The 18,800-nt window shown below is 42.9% G+C and overlaps 1 protein-coding gene across 1 annotated transcript; it reads right to left on the bottom strand.

Moving 5' to 3' along the window:
• Positions 1–1,427: 1,427 nt before the first annotated feature.
• LOC137789083 (oxygen-regulated protein 1-like) lies at positions 1,428–9,891 on the bottom strand. The gene is made up of 5 exons (XM_068582335.1): positions 9,250–9,891; positions 8,427–8,583; positions 7,926–8,017; positions 5,679–7,880; positions 1,428–4,880 (listed from the first exon to the last, which is right to left on the bottom strand). The coding sequence occupies exons 1-5, from the start codon at positions 9,889–9,891 to the stop codon at positions 1,428–1,430; spliced, it is 6,546 nt and encodes a 2,181-aa protein (XP_068438436.1).
• Between the last annotated feature and the right edge of the window lie 8,909 nt (positions 9,892–18,800).

Here is an 18,800-nt window from a genome sequence, read left to right as displayed (position 1 = left end):
AACGATTTTAAAACATTTTTGCTTGATCGGTTCTCTTTTTGGAAGAAATGTGTTATCTACATACATTTACCACTGACTCCTGTTGTTGTATTGGTCACTAATGCCATCTAGTGGACATTCCTGTTTGTGTGTCGGTGACGTTTGAAAGTTTTGACTGAGCACTATTTTGGTGTAAAAACACTCCTCTCCAGAATGAAAATAAATATAATTCTTATCTTTTTAAGACGCATTCATGTCCGAGATAAGTGTAAAATGTGGAAGTTGTCTGGCTGTTTTCTCTCTGTAGTTGCAGATGTAAACACTCCCCTCTTAGTGCATTCCTCGACACTCCTGTCACAACACGGACCAGCTCGATGGCAACTTCTGAGAAACAAAACAACCTAAGAACAACACGGATACTTCCTCAGGCAGAGAGTGAGAAAACAGCTCCCACTGATCAGGAGAAAACAAGCCAGCGGCGCTTCCTAAGGTATCTTTAACACACCGGTCACCTTGGCATGTTGACTTTCTCTTGACGCGACAATCCTCTCGACCTGACTTTCCCCTGAATGCACACTTTGTTAAACCAATCCAGAATCCACAGGGACTTAATTGGATTCAGCCTGGTGAAAAAGGTCATGAAAAAGTAAGCGAATAGGCAATGTTTGTAAATACACACTTTTATTCTTACACATCAATTTAAAGAGACATAAATGTCACAGCTGCCACATTGAAACCATACAACCATCTATTGTAATTATAAAGGTCAGGTTATTGTAGATAAATATAAAGCTAAGACTACTTAGTAAAAGTCAGTGTTTTATTTACACTTTAGATACAAAACCAATTTAAAATAAAGCTTCTTTTGTTTTACCAGTATTTACTGTCAATTTCTACAATTTGCCCTCAACCTGTGTCATGTTCAGTTGTTTTTTTTTTGTTTTTCGCATTGGTTTTGACCTAAACTTCATCCCGTTTGCGACCGCAAACTGGCACCGTTAACGCTCTGCAGTGCGGATTGGCCTTGTTGCCGGACATCTGCAGGGACTTGATCTGTTTTAAGAGCTTTAAAACAAGATTACAGTAATGCTCTGGGTACGTGATCTGTTGACAGGCAACCTAAAAGGAGAAAAAGAGCTGCTCTGGAGTGTGCGTGGCAAATACACGGTCGAGATGTCACGAAAAACACAGTCACTACTTTTCCAATGAACTGAGGAGCTCTTATCAAACAGGGTAACATCTGAAGGTTGAATAAAGGTCAATCCATTGGCGTGTAACACATTCGGCAGTTGGCTCAAATGAGTTGACATGTTCGTGTATTATGCCAACACTATGGCAACATCAAAATGTAGGCACCAAAACAATACATTATGCTCTAATCCAACTATTTTCACCTATTTCGACACAAAAAAAAGTCCTTAGTTTTGTGTTAAAGAGCGAAAATGTCCTTACAGGATGGGACAATTCTGACCACAAAAATTGTAAAGTATGTCCAACATGTCGGGCTCCTGAACCCTTCTGCTCATAACCCCTTGACCTTTCCCCGGCTGCACAACCACGACCTCGCCGTCAGGTGGAGGCTCCGTCAGCGGGTGCACCTTGTTATCCTTCAGCTTAAACCCAGTGACGCCGACACCGGGCAGCGTGCCGTTCCTCTCCGCCCACGTCCTGGTGTCCTCCGACTCCTCCTTTGTGTCTATGGGGCTGTCCCCACCGGCGCTGCTCTTGCTAACTGCGCTCAGGTCATCTTGATATGCGTCCGAGTCGCTCATATGAGGCAAAGAAAAGTAGGTGCACTTCTTGGAGCGTAAAGACCTGTCTTCCTGTTCAGACTTTGAGCTGAAATGGGAATACGGGGTGCTCTCCGCTGTGTCCTCGCACATTTCCTCGCCTTGAGTGTTTGAGGAGTTTTTGTTTATTCCGACCGGGTCTGACACAGACTTTCTGATCGGGGCGTTTTCTCTCAGGAACCATTGTTCATTATCAAGAGAGACTCTGTCTTCGGGCCCGATTTGTGCGTTAAAAGCAACGCAGCGTGTTGCTTCACTTAGGGTGTCCACTGTGTTAGTGGAATTGAAGTAAGACAACTCAGACATTGCTTTGGATATGTGGAAGGGGGAGAAAAGGCTTAGATGTTCTTTCTTTTTCTGTTTTGGCGCAGATGGCGGCCTTTCACTCGCTTCCTCGTCAGGGTTAGCGTCTTTCTTGCCATAAAGTCTTTCAATTGTTCTTCTCACGAAGCCTTTCGTGATGGATTTCCGTGCCGAATCGTCTTCGCTGCTAGACAGCTCACAGGAAGTCTGAGACTGGTACCCGCCACTGGCTGAGGTCTCCGTTCTGGTCTCTGATGTGTTCGAGCTCGGGAAGCATCTGGGCTGGATCTCCGTGGCGCTCTTTGCCAGGAACATTTCCCTAATGGATCTGACCTTGTTGCCTTCAGGCTCCGACGTTATAACGCCGCTGGAGTCGTAGCTGAACGACAATGACGACTGAGGAGCCGATCGGGCGGCGGCAGCCGGCTGCGATGTGGGCGATTTAGAGGGAGAGTCCTCCACCGCCGGCTCAAGGGGGGCATTTCTTTGTGAGAAACGTCTGATTACAGAACCCTCTGTTGGCTTATGGGCATCGGCAACTTGTTTCTCCAGAAGAATCACTCTCTCTGCGACGGATTGGCCCGTTTGATGCTTGAGCTTTGCCACAACCTTTTCACATTTGGTATCTTTAGATTTTGCAGGAGCTTCTTGATATCCTGGACAGCTCTCTTCTGTATATCTGTCCACGTCGGCGTGTTCTTCCTCTGAGCTGAACTCTTTGTTATCGCAGCTTGAGTTGTTGATTGGTTTGTCTTCAACCGTTGGTTGCTCAATCTCTACGTGTTCCTCGCAGCTGCTGTGGTCATTCCCGCTGTCTTCATCTGCATTAAATCCATAAGTCTTTGTTAATCTGTCAGACTTTATCAAACTGCTTTTGTCTTTTTTGGTATATGAATCCTTTCTTTCTATAAATCGGCTTGGATCCCCTCCTACAGTATCACTAATGTATGCTTCATCAGTACGATGGACCTCCTCCTCTGAGCTGAGCTTGTCCTCCTCTGTCTCTTCTATCAAAGTCTTTAACACTCCATATTTTCTTGTTGGTTCCGTGGGATCCGGAAGAGGAGGAAGGTATTCTTCCTCCTCTTTCTCATTGTCAGACAAAGTTTCCTCAATGATGACCTTTAGTTTCTTGCATTCAACCTCCGGCTGCTCTTCCTCTGAAGATGGATCATCAGCATCTGAGTCACATGTGCTTTCGTCAACACTCACGTTCGACCCCATGCGGGCTGCTTGATGTTCAACCTCTGGTTGCTCGTCCTCTTCCTCCTGTGAGGGACTTTCAGCGTTGGACAAGTGTCCACCTCCCCTGGTCTCCTGCTGTGTCGCCTCACATTCAACTTCTAGCTCTTCTTCTGAACTTCGTTGCTCACCTGCTTCTGAGCTAGATACACTTAGCTTACAGAGCATCTTCTGCTCTAAATCTTTTGTGGCACTTGACGTGTGCTGCCCTTCCTCATCTGAAACTGACTCTTCGTCACAGAAAAGCTCATTGTCGAGGACGCTCTCCTCACTGTGCATCTGCAGCTGATAACCTTCCACATCTGGCTCCTCTACCTCAGAGGTACTACCGTCTTGTTCAAGACTTTCCTTGCTGCTGACCGATCCTTTCCTTTTAGTCTTCTCTGGGTTGGAGTTGTCTCTGTTGTCTTTTTCAAAAAACACTGTACTGTAAAGCTCCTGTTCTTCGGGTGTTGGTTCTGCTGGTGGACATTTGTCCGCACCCATCTGCTCATACAGGCTGTCCTTGTCTTTAGGGTCTTTAGTTATTCTACCCGTACTGCATTGTTTTGGCTGGATAACGTCTGTGAATGTTTTAATGATGGAGCTCACATCAATATTAAGTTTCTCATCTTTAGCAACGTCCCTGACATTAACAGCATCATCTGTGGAGAAATTGGATACCTTGGTGTTATCTTTTGGTCCCACTTTCTCTCTCTGTTCTTCACTGTCACTTCTGACTTTAGAAAGAGAGATCAACTCCTCCTTGAGCCTTTTAGGTATGTCAAGATTATCCACAATCTCGTCAATGACATATTCAACAACACCACAGTCTTTTTCAGACCCGGCCTCGCTCACGACTTCTTGCTCTGAAATATTTGGTGTTGAGCTGCGACTCTTGCATTTGTCGCTGAGATCCTGGAAGTCCTTCCAACTTTGCAGGAGCTGTTTCGAAGCTGACTGCTGTAAATTGGACAAGCTAACGTTTAACTCGTGGGAATCCTTGATACTGGCAATTCTTCTGAGAGAATCGATCATTTTCAAAGCTTCGGCACCGGTAACATTGTCTGCTTTCAGCTCATCCATGTTTATGCCGGCCAGGCCTTCTTTTAGGGTCATGATGGACAAGAAAGCAAGGAGAACTTTAGAAGAAGAGCCGAACGTCAAGGCCACATGGGAGGAGAAGTCAGGCAGGCTGTTGGACTTTTCCAGACATGATGGACGTTTGTTTTGTGTGATTTGTCGAATTGACTCTATTGGGTAGCAAATCTTCTCAAGCTCTGGTTTCATTTTTGGTTGATTTACGATGTTTAATGGCTGTGGGATTATTTGTGTTATGGATTTCTCGAGGTCATTCGTCATCTTACTGTCATCACTCCGCTCAGCATCCAGCGGCGCGAGAGGGAGTGTTTTCTCCAGTTCGTCTGTTGAGTTTATGGACTGAGGTGTTTGGTGACGCCTCCTTTGGGACGACGTTTTGCTTTGTGTCTTATTTGTTTGTTCTGACGCATTGTCTGAGGAGAGATTTCCTGAGAGCGGCTTTTCACTTGACTTGTGTCTGACAGGTTGTGACGCCATGTCCAGAGACTGAGAATATGGAGACCGTCTTTTATGTAATTTAGGTCTATTAAGCTTTCTCTCAGTGGAGGGACTCACAATCGGTGTACCACGTCTCCGTATTCCAATATCTGGAGGGTGGTTATGCAATGATGATACTTTTGGAGAGTTATGAGGAAGTGCAGAAGGGACTTTTTTGGTTTGGGGTTTTCTCTCCGAAGATGGACTGCTCATAAGTTTGACATTTTTCACCAAGGGTTTAGTTGACAATGCTTCTTTTTGAGTAATAAAAACAGCTTTATCTGTTTTTGTCTCTGTAAGTGGAAGATCACTCGGTGTTGGCGCCTCGCTTGATGAAATACTGAATGATGACATTCTCTCTTCAGATGTTAAACTCGTCGGAGACGCAGAAGTACAACATGACAGGCTGCTTTTCAAATTCGAGATGCCGTTTGATTGCCGTGTCTCTTCTCGGAGGCGTTCGCTGGGCAGTTGGGTCCCCGTTGAGCAGATCCCGTTTGCCAGCACATTATCACCAACTGTGTTGATGGGAGGAGATGATGTGCTTGTCTCTAAAGTGGCATCACTACATAAAGTATATTTATCCAGACAAGCCTTTCTGAGAGACATTTTCCTGTCAAGAGATATATTACTAACCAAAGGGGCCCTTTTAATGGATGGCGCTCTTGGTAATGGTGCTGCGCTCTGCGGGGAGGTGTCGGCGTGAATTGATGTTGTCATTTCCAATGTGCGGTCGGTCGTTGATAAGGGCTTGTCAGATTTGGTACCGATCGTTAATGGACGTTCATCTGACGTTTGACTGCTCACTGCCACCGAGGCTGCACCCGTCATGGAAGAGTCTGTGTTTGGTACATCTGTATTTTCAACAGGTGGTGGTGGTGGTGGTAGCTCCATTGAAAATGATTTTGGAGGCATTTCTTTTTGAAATAGGATTTTGATTTGACTTGAATTGTTTTCCATTTCACTGCCTGGTGGACTTTCTGTTGAGGTCATGTTAATTGGCGGGATTATTTCAGAGAGAGGTTTGATTTTGTCTGTATTATTGTGAGCTGAGTTGTCGTCGTTTTCTGTGTTTGTAGTAGTCTCATGACTGTGGAGAACTTGTTGATTGACTGTGGCTTTCTCCATTGATTGACTCGGTGATTTGTTCTCAAAGGACCGGATTCTCTGTTTGACAGAAGCTCTGAGATCATCCTGAGGCAGCGGGCCAACTTTAAGAGTTAGTGCTCCTCCAAATGTGTCCTCCAAACTCGTTGCCTCATCTGCCACAATCATCAGACCTTTCTTATTTTCAGACTCCACACACCTGCCGTTTTCTGTTTGCACAGGACTAAGTACATCTATCTCTTTACCTTCCTGGTTTGGGTGGGCTGAGGGGTTGAGACGGGCTTTCTCCAGCCAGTTTTCCACATATTCATTAGTGACAGCGCTACAGGAGTTAAAAGCAGGCAGTGACATGCTTTCGCTGACATCATAGGACTCCTTTTCTTTCTTTTTCTCCTGATGCATTGATGTCTGCCGTGTCAGTATTCCCCGTGGTTGGCTTACTTCATTGGGAGCAACGTTCAGGCTGCCTTCTTCAGAAGAAACTGTCTCACTTGTAGTTTCTTTCAATGCTGGTGGAGTGTTTGAGTCTTTGAGAATACATCTTATCGTGTCATCTGACTGTTGTGAGCTCCCTGTTGTAACACCCCTGTCTCCATTTTGTGTTTGTCCCTTCTTTAGCTTTCTCATGCTTTTAGCTGATTTTGATTTATGCCCATAAATTCCCTTGATGAAGCCAGCACTGGAGAAAGTTTTCACTTTCTGACTTTTCTCCGTTGCTCCCGCAGAATTTTCTTTCCGTCTTTTCCCCGGTGACTTAATCCGGCGAACGCGTTTGTTGATCACTTTGTGTTTTGAGGATACCCGCTTATCTTTGTTCACCTCTCTTGGTTGTTGGGGCTTGGCTTTGCCATTAGTGGGCTTCGGGAATCTCGACTGAGCATTTATTGCTTGAATCACACCCGTCCGTGACGGCAGGGTTAAATCAGATGTTACTGACGCGCTCTCAGACCTCCAGATGCTAATCGCCTCGGAAGCCGTCGATGGTCTCCATGGCGGGGGTTCAAACTCATTATTGGAGGAGAGCTGTCCAGTCTCTGAAGTAGCCGGCCTGCCAAAAGGAATCCCAAAAGCGGACATACGCTCTGAACAAAGGTTTGCGAAGAAACTATCCTGACAGGTCTGCTGTTCATATACGTGTAAGACAGTTTCAGAGACTTTCTCTCCGCTGGATTCAATCTGCCGGATCTCAGTCATCCCTGCTGATTTGAACGGAGGTACATTTCTGCCGTTTATGTTGTTGGCCTCCACGGAGCCATGTCTTCGAGGTTTGGGCACCGGCCGGCTGCTCTTCTGTTTGACCATGCAGTACTGCTCCGTCACGGCTCCATCCTCTGTCTGCTCTCTGTAGGCGTAAGTACCGACCACACCTTCCTGAATCCCCTCTACCGTCACTGACTTGAGGCTCTCCACAGAGGCTTGCATTCGTTTGTGCCCTGGTGTGGGAGCCCTCCTCGGGGACTCCATGTTTGTCTGTACTTTGCTATCATCCTCTTCATTATTACACTGACTGAAAACTCCATCGCCCAGCGAAGGTGGATCCTCGTCATCGTTATCCTGAGTTTTGTCCTTGTCGATGGAGGCAGCGGGACTTTCTAAATCCTGTGGGTTTGATTTTAGGGAGCTGATCTCCCCCTCGGCCACCGGCTTCGGCAAACAGGTCAAATTCAACTGATTGGCGACACTCGAGCGTGCCAGAGTGGTCGTCCAATGAATGGTTTCCTCCTCCTTGATGGTCAGCCGCACCCTCATCTCCACTGTCATGCTGCCGTCTTGGTTTACTCGAAAGGACTTCTCGATGTCGTCCTCCGTGGGCAGGAAGCTGTCCTGAGCCTCGGCTCCAACGCCCAGGCAGGTGTCCGGTGTTTCCGGTGTTTCCGGTACAGACTCCAGCATATGACCTGACTCCAACCCGACGGACGGACTGAGTTGGTCGTATGAACTGTCTGCGATGGAGTTTTGAATCCGGTTCACGATGTACCTCTCCGATGACAGGGAGAAGTTTCTCGACTTTGGAGTGTGTGGTTGTGACTTTTTTTTAACTTTTTTTTTTTTAGTCGGAAAAAAAAAAAAAAAAAAAGAGTAGAAATGTCCAAAGATTTCAGGCAAGGATTGAAGAGGAGAGGCAGGTGGTTTGAAGAGTAAACCCAAGAACCATGAAAGGAGAAAGAGAAAAAAGAAAAGTTAGGAAGAGAGTACAGCTATTCACAGCTCATGGAGAACAATAGCCGGCAGCCACATCGGCATCGCATGTAGGTCATCCGCGGTATTATCATACATAATATCATCGCCTCAGCACTTTCCCAATCTTCATCCCATGAGAGCAGGTAGATTACTGCAGACACACTGTACATGTCCATCAGTGAGAATACAACATCGACTCAACAAAACATAATGACTACAAAGAGATCCCTAAAAGAAAAAACCCAACTATGTATTATGTACACTTACGTTTCAAAGACTTTAGTCTTCTGTGACCCAGTCGTTTGGTAGGCAGCGTGGTTTCAGCCGGTGATTTCTGTACATTGTAGTTTGCGTGTCTGAACGGCTCCCTGCCGACAGCCACGACTGTCCCAGAACACAATATCAAGCCTGGAAGGCCGTCCACCTGCAGGAATCATAAATATATGTATCACTCTCATGGCGTTTGATCATGTTAGCGCTTGACATAAAAGAAAAACCTTCAATCTAAATATTTTAGGGAGTGGTGTAATTATAAATGACATGCGTGTATTTGTAGGACAAGTCTTCATTAAAGGGGTTATTTGTTAAAATGGCCCCTTGTGTTCGAAAAATTGTTACTCGACACCAGTTGTCAGCTTTCAACAGCAGCGAGCTCTGAGTTTAGCATGGCTCCTTGACCTGAAGTCTTACATAGCAGTATCCCAGAATGCCTTTCTACGTATTAGGGTGAGTTGATTAAGAAGATTACTACTTTCTCTCCTCATGTGACGTCTATTTACAGGCCAGGGTCAAGCCAGTCTTCTGTGTGGCAACAACGATGTTTCCAAAACCTGAAACATATCTTTGCATTGTCTTGATTGACCTGAATGATCATATATGTGCTATACATCACATATAGTCTCCAGATGTCATATTATTATGTAATAATAGGATTGTTGTCTTGCAGAATGAGGCTTTGCTTGAGTGCACTTTTAGATTTCAGATTTTGCCCTGAATGACTGTGTAATGTTTGTTAGTGTGTACTGCAGACTTTCTTGGTATTATGAGGGAAGTTTTGGTGAATATAACTGATTTGTATGTGTACACTCACACGTCTGCCATCAGCTGTGTATAATTTCACCACATTGAACTGCATCAGCTCTGACATATATTCCAGGATGGACTCAAACGTGGGTGTAGTCCTCTTGTGAAGCATCACAGAGTGTTCAACAGTGGGGTCGCCGTTGCGGAAAACCAGCAGCGTCTTTGGCGTGCGCACAAGCGTCGACTCCTGCTTGTGGATGTTCCTGCCGGGGAAAAGCCGGGCCTGCTGCACGGTCCGACGACGGGAGCTGACGGGCCTGGCGTGGTACCACGGCGGCGGCTTCTTCCTGGCCAGAGCCAGGTTGATTGGTTTTACCTTACGACTGTCGGAGCAAATGTAGGACTTTCCATCCTCCAGGTCATCCAAAGTGTGGACGGCGTGAATCCCCCTGGGAGTGGAGATGTTCCTCACCCCAAACGGCAGGGGAACCTTTTTGGAGAGACTGTCCAGAAGCGCGTCGAATGTTTTGAAGGTGCGATTGTTGATGACCATGCGCAGGCCATTGAACTGGGGATCTCCACTTTTGTAGAAGCAGACCCGCTTCGAGAGGATGGGGTCGATGAGGCTCGGGTGGCGTGGGGTGCCAAAGGTGTGCCCGCTCCCGAATGACTGCTCAGGGAGGACCCTCCGAAACCCCGTGTCGTTCATCGTCGCTGATTGGCTGGAAGGCGAGAATACGAGAAGTGTTAGATATTGAGTACACACATCCGGGTACTTTTACTTCCCAGTGCAGGTTTAGTTTGCAGAGAGTACAATAAATAGTGAAGTTTTTGTAATTTCTCTGTAGAAAAGCTTCCTCCACAGAATAGACAACAATCTTCACTTATATTGTTGTGTCCACTTGTTTCAATACAAAAATAATTAAGTATTAAATAATTGCTGTGAGTGATGCAGTCACAAATACTCGTGACCAGAGGAAAACGTGGTTTGGTTTCTGGTAAAAAAAAAATGTCAAAGGAGACATTTGCGTGTCAACTTCTTCAATTGAATGAGCACAGAAACACAACACCATGACAACTTAAATGGTTCAAGAGGTGTAAACAGCCAAATGAGGTCTCGTAAGCATATGTTGTTTACGTTGTTGTGCCGGGCAATCAGGTAAATTACTTCTGGGAAACCTGCCCTGTGTGATTGGCATCTCCTTCAATTATACGATCACCTGGGTTTTAACGACTGCCGATAAAGAAATGTTGGACAGATTATTCTCGATTGCTAGTATTTTGTCATAATTACAGGGTATGAAAATAAATCTATATCACATTTCAGTGTTATGCTTTTATCATAGAAAATGTAAATAAAATAATAATATAAGTCCTTAACTACGTAAATCTAAATCCTATGTTATATTTAATAATACAAAACCATCAAATGTGTGTGAAATGAGTCTCCAGAAACACTTAAAATCAATTAATTAAAACTTTTTGAATATTTAATTGCATGGTGATTGTTTATAAATATGTTTAACTTAAACTGATTTTGTTAAAAGTGTTAAAAAAAAAACACAAATCTAATAGACATGAGATTCTTTTTGGATATTCAGGAGGAAAATCTGTAGTAATCGTGACTATAATCCAAAACTAGATTGGTTTATTCTAGCACTTTCTAAATGTAACACATACACACAGATTCTAACTTGAGGCAGTAAACAAGCAAATAAATAAAGAATAAGCACTCACCTACGCCGGCATCATTAAATTCCCGACCGTTTTGAAAGCATTCATCAAATGTTATTCTGTGCTCTACATGATGACGGCCGTTGAACTAAGTGCACAGCAACAGTGTATTTCTGGAGACACCGTCCTGGTTAATTTGCTTAATCTTTGCACAACGTTAATCTCCGCTGCAAGTGCACTGCTTGGAAATCCTGTTGGGAAAGGTGTGTCCCACAGATGTACACCGAGCTGTCACAGCAGGACAAAGAGGTGGACCCAGGACCTGAGACGCATTCATTATCGGTTTTATATGTTAAATATAAAGGCCAGAACATTATTTATTGTCAATGGGGCCTTTTTCTAAACCAAAATAATCCCCAGAAATGAATTCTTACAATGAGATAAAAGTGAAATTAAACCAACACAAGTTTAGGAGTGATTGGACCAGTTGCATTCAAATCATATTTGAATGTTTTTGTACCTGTGTTGCTCTTCATTGTACCTGCAGAAGGTTATGAACTGAAAGGAGAGCAGGGTTTCCTCCACCAGTGGCAGCAGATGGTAAACGGGTGTCCGGTTGTAATATTCGTGCAGGGTTGTAATCTCATTGAGGACCTCTTTAGATAATAAGGATTAAGCAGCTCTCCGTTCGCAGGACCCTTGGAAGAACACTTGGAAGAGGACGTTCACCTTATTGCCTCTTAATAATGAAAAGAACCTTTACCCATTATTAAATTATATAAGGGATCATTTGTGACCCCGTGTGATCTGAACACATACATAGATTAGCATATAATAAGACACTCAAAAATAACATGGATGGTCCTTTAATAGCATGTTGAGGCTTTAATAGTCCATACAAAAATACACGCGCAAAATAGTGCTTGTTGAAGAAATACAATTAAGTTTAACAAGTTAATGGAGTCCAGTCGATTCGCTTGAACCGTATTACTGAGGCCATGAGCCGGTCTTGTGTATGATTAACAATGAACCATCAGGAGTTGCATAACGGTTACAAAAACTCGACTGAGTTGAGTCTATTTCTGTCGCGAAAAGGGATTAGTCGCCAAGGGATGACTTCATTCCACGGTAAACCTGGGGCTGACGTGAAGGAATCAAAAGGAATATGCAAAAGTTCTCAGGTTTCAGCTCGGGACCAGCGGATAGAGCGATGACACTCGCGTGTCGTGCGGTTTAGTCTGCCGCTGTAGAAATACATCAGGTGTGTACGAAATGGACGATCTGCGCTGTAGGAAAGAATTCCTGCTGAGCCCGACCAGACGGATTCAGGAATGCCACGGCAGGCTCCCGTGTGCCGAGCCCATGACCCGTTCCCAAAACAACAACGAGCAGAAAAATGTGAAAAATCCTCCAAAGGAAGCGAGAGGGGAGGGGTAAGCAATGGAGGAAGCCCTCAGAGTAAACAGGTAGGCCTGAAGCCTGCACGGCCCTCATTCCAGCCCTCCGCTCCAGAGATAAGAGACGATTGTTGAAACCGAACGGGTGAGGCAACTGGTCGCACTGATACAGCGGCACAGATGCTGCCAAACATACTGGAATCGGTCTGAAAATAGGCCTGAGCTGAAGCTCTTGCACTCAGAGCAGCGTGGCAGGTAATAGCAACAAATGTCTGAAGCTGCATTTGTCACATAACCTTCCACGTCACAGAGTTATAACAAACCAGCTGGTGATATGAATACTGTTATGTTTCCTTCGCATGATTACACGTGAAATCACACGCCGCCATGACAGAGATATCTGTCTCTGCGTTCCGGGTGCATTGCCACCCCTGCCACGCTCTATTTTTAAGTCCTTGCGCCTATACTGCAACTAATTGGCGCCGAGTTAGATTCAAACCTATGCTGTTAATGGGAAAAAATGTGTGATATGTTTTGGCCCTTGTCCCCTTTCTATATTTGGCCCAGCGTCCTCTATGCAGCTGCTCCTCTAGATCTGTCTGCCTGTGTTCCCATCAAACACCTCTCTTCAGTCGGCATGTATCGCTTCAATTCAAGAGGCAAAGAGAGCTTCTGCTGTAAAGGACGGAAATGCAATGGTGGCTCCATAGAAAACAGCAGTTTGCTCTAATGTTGAGCTGTTTTCGGCCTCTACGTATTTGCATTTGAAATAAAATGTCCAGCTGGTTCGGGTTTTTAACCCTTGTAAAAACTGTTTAAAATTCCAAGCATTGCAGCTGTCAGGAATTCAATTATAAGTGATACAGCTGCACAGTGACCAGCAGACATTCACTTCAATTAAAAGACAAGCAAATGATCCTGCGTGTATATAATCTGTTTTAAACTTTACTAGCAGCCAAAATCCCAATTCGTCCAGAACTTTTTTTTGACATATACAACAATGTTTTCTTCTGGGGTCAGTTTAATGTGAGCTAAAAAAAAAAAAAGGAGAAAACTTGGCAAACGGCGAGCAAAAAATGTGCTTACTATTCAACATTCCATTCACGTTACATGATGTTATATCTTCTTTTTTTTCCCCCCCTCTCGACTTCCACTGGAATTCCCAGGTTTTGAATGAAAGCCTGCCAAACAGGACTCTGTAAGGTCACGCCACCGTCTGTCCCCTCCCCTCCAAAACCCGTAGCACAGCAGTCAAGAGGTCCCCACCCCATCCATTTTGAGCGCTCCGTATCAGCTGTGCCAAGCTTTTAATCTGCCTGGTGACATCCCAGTGTTTCCTGCATGGGACAGAGGGAAAGATAAGCACGCTCCTCTGTGCGGTGAATCACTCCTCACTCCCACTTGTTCACTGATATGACCATTATTCAATTAGGCTGCACACAGACTGACCACAATTCTTGATAATTACACGAAAGAGGCCTGGTGATTGTTTTCAAATTCATTTCATTTTCTTAATCTCTTCTATTCTCTAATCTTAACTCCATCTGCTTTGATTGTTCAACGGCAAACATAACACAGTTTGTTATGGCCAGCGGTGGAAAGTGATCGGGCACATTTTTAGAAGCAACTTAACTGACACATTAAAACAACTTTATATGTATATTATATGACTTTTAAGTAGCAAATACACTTAGATTTTATAATGTTGGGTACTGTTACATTAGATTAACTGGTAAAATGAAAAATAACCTAAGTAACATCTAGCTAATGTTGCTAGCTTACCACTGGATTGTGACAGTGTGACATGTAGCTAACGCGATCAATGAGCTACCGTTAGCGTTAGCTATAGCTTATGATTAAAAGCTGGCATTCTTGAAAACATTTCATAATCTTTCATTCATTTTTTTACTTTTTAAACTGTTTTTAAGTGAGTGAGCTTACGCTGTTTAGTGAGCCACGTTAGAGTTTGAAATATTTTGTCTTTTCAATTTTAAAGATACAGTTGCGTAACCTTATTTTAAGTTACATTTCATAAAACGCAGTATTTTAAATTCAAGTCTGCCTTTTCCCACCTAAGTAAACTGGCCTTTGTTCAATAGATATCAATACGCATAAACATAAATAGTGATAATAAAATGATAATACAGAGAAAATAAAAACAGAAACACATTTTTAACATCATCAAGGCTCCAAGAACAACACAATGTGGACTGAAAAGATAATTACATGAAGGAAACAAAGACAAAACAATGGCAGTTAAAAAAAAAAAGTCGTGTCTTTTGAAAGTCTGCAGATTGTGAAGATACAGCGTATGAGAAACAAAGCCTCTCTTCAGCAATATAAATACTGATATGCGCAGAATGTGGGCTATTATTCTCCAGAGGGCAGCGGCCGTCAGGGTCCTCCTCACCACAGGGCTCAATACCACATGGCTGTTAGCTTTGGAGGGCCCGGGCGGAGGGCCAGTCCGCTGACGGGACGACCTGGCTACGCGCGACCCAGATAGCAGCGCAGGGTGAGGAGTGATTTATCCGTCCATGCTCGCATCAGACAACCTTCCTCTGATTAAGGGTCAGTCACTGAGCGGCAGAGCTGAGCGGAGTGGACAGGGGCGAGACAGGCGGCCTCCCTGTGTGAGACACTGGCATCCTGACCGCCGCACAAATGGACTTTCCAGACGCTGCACATGTACTGTACTGTGTGTACCGTGAACACACACACACACATCTTCATACGCACATTTAGCAGTGGGCATTCACACAGGAATATACACGTTGTTGGTATTTCTCCTCTCTTTTTTATTCAGATTCGATGGCTGACTAAAACGCACACGCGCACACACACGCACACACACACCAGAGCCAAGATAAAGACGTATTGAGCTGGCCTTGACATTCGCTCAACCCGACAACAAAAGGATGTGGCGAATCTGAGTCGCCCCTCTGTTTGACTCGTCTCTGCGGGCTGTTAAAGACCAGTGTTCCTGCTGGTCAGGGTTCACAAGCAGGTTACTGGCCTCATCAATTTCAATGGGAATGGTGCCTTTTGTATCCTGATATTGTAAGGGAATTCAGTAGGGATGAAAAGTACCTTTGTCTCAGTTGTTTTTAAGTAAATTCTCTGTTGATACAAGCATTTTTTAAAAAATCTATGTTCGCAATAGCGAGGAAAGGATGAGCAGTAGTTTGAGGATAGTTAGGATGCTTTCATCTAACGCTCATAGTCCATGGCAATATGAAACATCTGTTGGTCCCATTACTTTATTATTTGTATTCCTGTTTTTGTTGGATCTGCCACATTGCACCCTTTTAAATATCTCACAATTTCAGCCCGAAATCGCTGCCCGATTGATGCGCTGTGTCACAACCCCAGCTGCTAGCTCACTTGGGTTTGTAATATTAATGTGTTAACTCCGTCTGGCTGTTCTCGCTCCCCCTCACGCTGTGATTTCTTTTTCTTTGGTCGCCTTTGTTGTAGTTATTGTTGCTGTCTGAAGCACAATGGCCCTTTCACAGTGACTAAGTAGCTGTTACTCAGAATCTTCCCTCTACTTAACTAATCCTTAAATCATTACAGCACTTTGGTTTGAGCAACACATAAAACTTCTCTTTTCAGTTCAGCTATTGAACGGAGCATTGAACGAAAATACGGTCAAGTTAAGTGAAAATAGAGTGATGCATCTTGCTTTGTGATACATGCAGCTCAATATTTTGCTTAAGTCTGCTGTCTTTTCTGCCCTCATTTTAAATTGTTATATCTTATTGTTAAAAATGTACTTAAAATAATTCTAAAAGTAGAAATCATCACTAATATTGGCTCTGGAAGACGGAGAGGGAGATTTTTAGTCAGTAAAAGTAACGAAATAGTTTCACAGCCGTTAAGAAAAACATTAAATGGTAAAAATCATTTAGTTCACTTTAAGAAAAACATTTGTTTACAACATGCTGGAAGACAAAAACAGGAAACATGCTTTACGACGTCAGATATTCAGAATCATACAACATTCAGAAGACGTTACTCCACGTTTGAACCACTAAATATAGAAGAGTGATGTTTTTAAATGGTTATAAAAAACAATCGAAGCGGACTCTGAACAGCACACACTATTCCCTACCGTCCTCTCAGCAGATCGAGCAGTCATCAGACAATAATCAGAAGCAGCCTGAGTGTACAAACCTACCCGCACACACACACACATACACACACACACACACACACACACACACACACACACACACACACACACACACACACACACACACACACACACACACACACACTCTGAATATTTGATTACATGGATAAGGTAGCAGCTCTGGACCTTTGCAGGAATACACAAAGAAAATCTTAAAGACCTTTGATGATCATTTGGCAAAATTTCACCTGCAGATAAATATTGTTTATTTCACATAATTTGTATATGAGCCTCACACGTACTGCAGCATTTTCACTATATTATTATCATATAATAATGTAATACATGTGATGTACAATTATTTCATTTGTATAAGGGGTTCTACAACTATATTTATCACGCTAAAGACATAAAAACGTATTACAAGAGACTTTTGGAAACATAAGGACAAACAAGGAGAACGTACTACAGGGTGAGCATTAAGGACAAGGCACTTTTAGTATATAAGTAAATGTTAAAATACACTTTGGATGCAGTTGATCTGAACATTTTGTAAGGGTGTTTAAAAAATAATGTTCATAAGCCAGATCTTTGCACATTCATGTATCAGAAAATGTATAAATATTTACATTTAATTCAATAACGTTATATGTATTATCATGAGAGAATCTTTAATGTTTCTACAACATTTAAATGTGTTGCTGTGTTAAAGTATTCCTGATGTTGTTTCATGAGTTCACATTATGGCATTTTATGACGCAACCAATATGTATATGATATAATAGTCATGTGTTTATAATGTTAAGTTTATTTTTCCAGGACAATTAAATTGAGATTTCCAATCTCTTTTTTCACAAGACGGCAGTATTAAAATTGTATCGAAGAATGAAATCTTAATGAACAAGACCTGTACATTAAGTGTTCAAACGGTCTGTAATCCTGTTTTTAAACTAATCAATGCTTTTAAAATGAGTTTAAAATCCCTCCGTATAGCTCTCAAGATGAGGATGCACGAGCAACATGTGACCTCCACTGGGCCGTGAGAAACCATTTCAGTGGCATGTTCCCTCACAGATAAAATGGTAATAATGACAGCAGAGCCGGAGCTTGAAATATTCCGCTGTGCGTGACCACAACAGGACGTCTGTCAGGGATTACTAGAGCACGTCATCTCACCTGAACATATGGGACTCACGTGCTCCACCCGTCCCTCACTCCTTCATGTGCTCGAAAAGACTCCTGTTTTGTAAGCAATACGATATTTATATCTCATAAAAATCATTATACATTTAATGGAAACTCAATTTAATTCGTGGGCAAGGACTTTACTGAGGAAAGGTTGCTTTTAGATCTTTTATTCTTAAGAGAGGCCGATATTGAACACCAGAAAAGATAAATAATGCTACATAATCAATGTTTATGTAATAATTAGTCAAAATGCAATCTAGAAATAATCTGGAAATATATTTAAACCTGTTAGTTGATAAATCTACTTTGTAAATAAAATGCAAAATATTGAAATTGTGCAATGTACATATCAACCCAATTAGAGAAATATTTGTATTCTATTCACAAAAGTTGTCACATCATATCTCTAAGTACATCTTTAGTTTTTAACAGACCCACACAGTTTAACGCCACAGTGAGCCTCATGCAGTCCTGTGCACAGCTGACCCCTGGTGGCAACAAGTCACATTACAACTAATCGTCTTTACAGCATCTGCATTACCCAATAACGACAGCAACTTCTAAACTAAGGCATTGCATGAAAATGTTCCTTTTAAAAACTCATATTTTCTGCCAGTATGAGTGCTACAGACGTGACAGGACAGACCGGTCCCACGGAGAGGAGACCTGCAGAGGGAGGAACACACTGTCAGCTTTTAGGGAACTGGAAGTGGACTGTTTGCTATTTCAGTGGAAATGTGTTTGATATTTGTTTGAAGCTCATAATCCAATAACATGAGCACAAACACACTTCCTGTGTGAGAGACAGCTCTCAGACTTATTGTGTTGTTGAAAAATAAAAATACCAAACAGTGTCTAGACATTTGTCCTGGCGTTTGGTTCACACAATTTATGCATTTATCTAAAAATACGCTACTGTAACTAGGTTTCTTCACGTTTTCGGACCCAAAACAGAAATAAATAAAATGGAAACTATTATTTATTAGATTGAAGATGGTAGACCTTTGCTTTTTATATTTAAATGGAAAAATGTAGTTTAGTTTGTCTAAAATATCAATAAATTAGTACCGAAAAGTAACTGCATCTTACAAATCTTCCTTATTAAACTACATCCTGGTGAAAACTGTGCCTGTGTAATATTACAAAATAAAAACAGATGTACAGTTCATTTGAAATCTAATTTACCGTTTACACAACTGTGACATGGCAGTGACATTATCCACT

This window comes from Clinocottus analis, unplaced genomic scaffold, assembly GCF_023055335.1.
Source record: "Clinocottus analis isolate CAN_PGR_092001 unplaced genomic scaffold, fCliAna1.0.p SCAF_18, whole genome shotgun sequence".
NCBI classification, from domain to species: Eukaryota; Metazoa; Chordata; class Actinopteri; order Perciformes; family Cottidae; genus Clinocottus; species Clinocottus analis.
The sequence above is the reverse complement of the archived record's forward strand: the minus strand, read 5'-3'. Positions and strand labels throughout refer to the sequence as shown.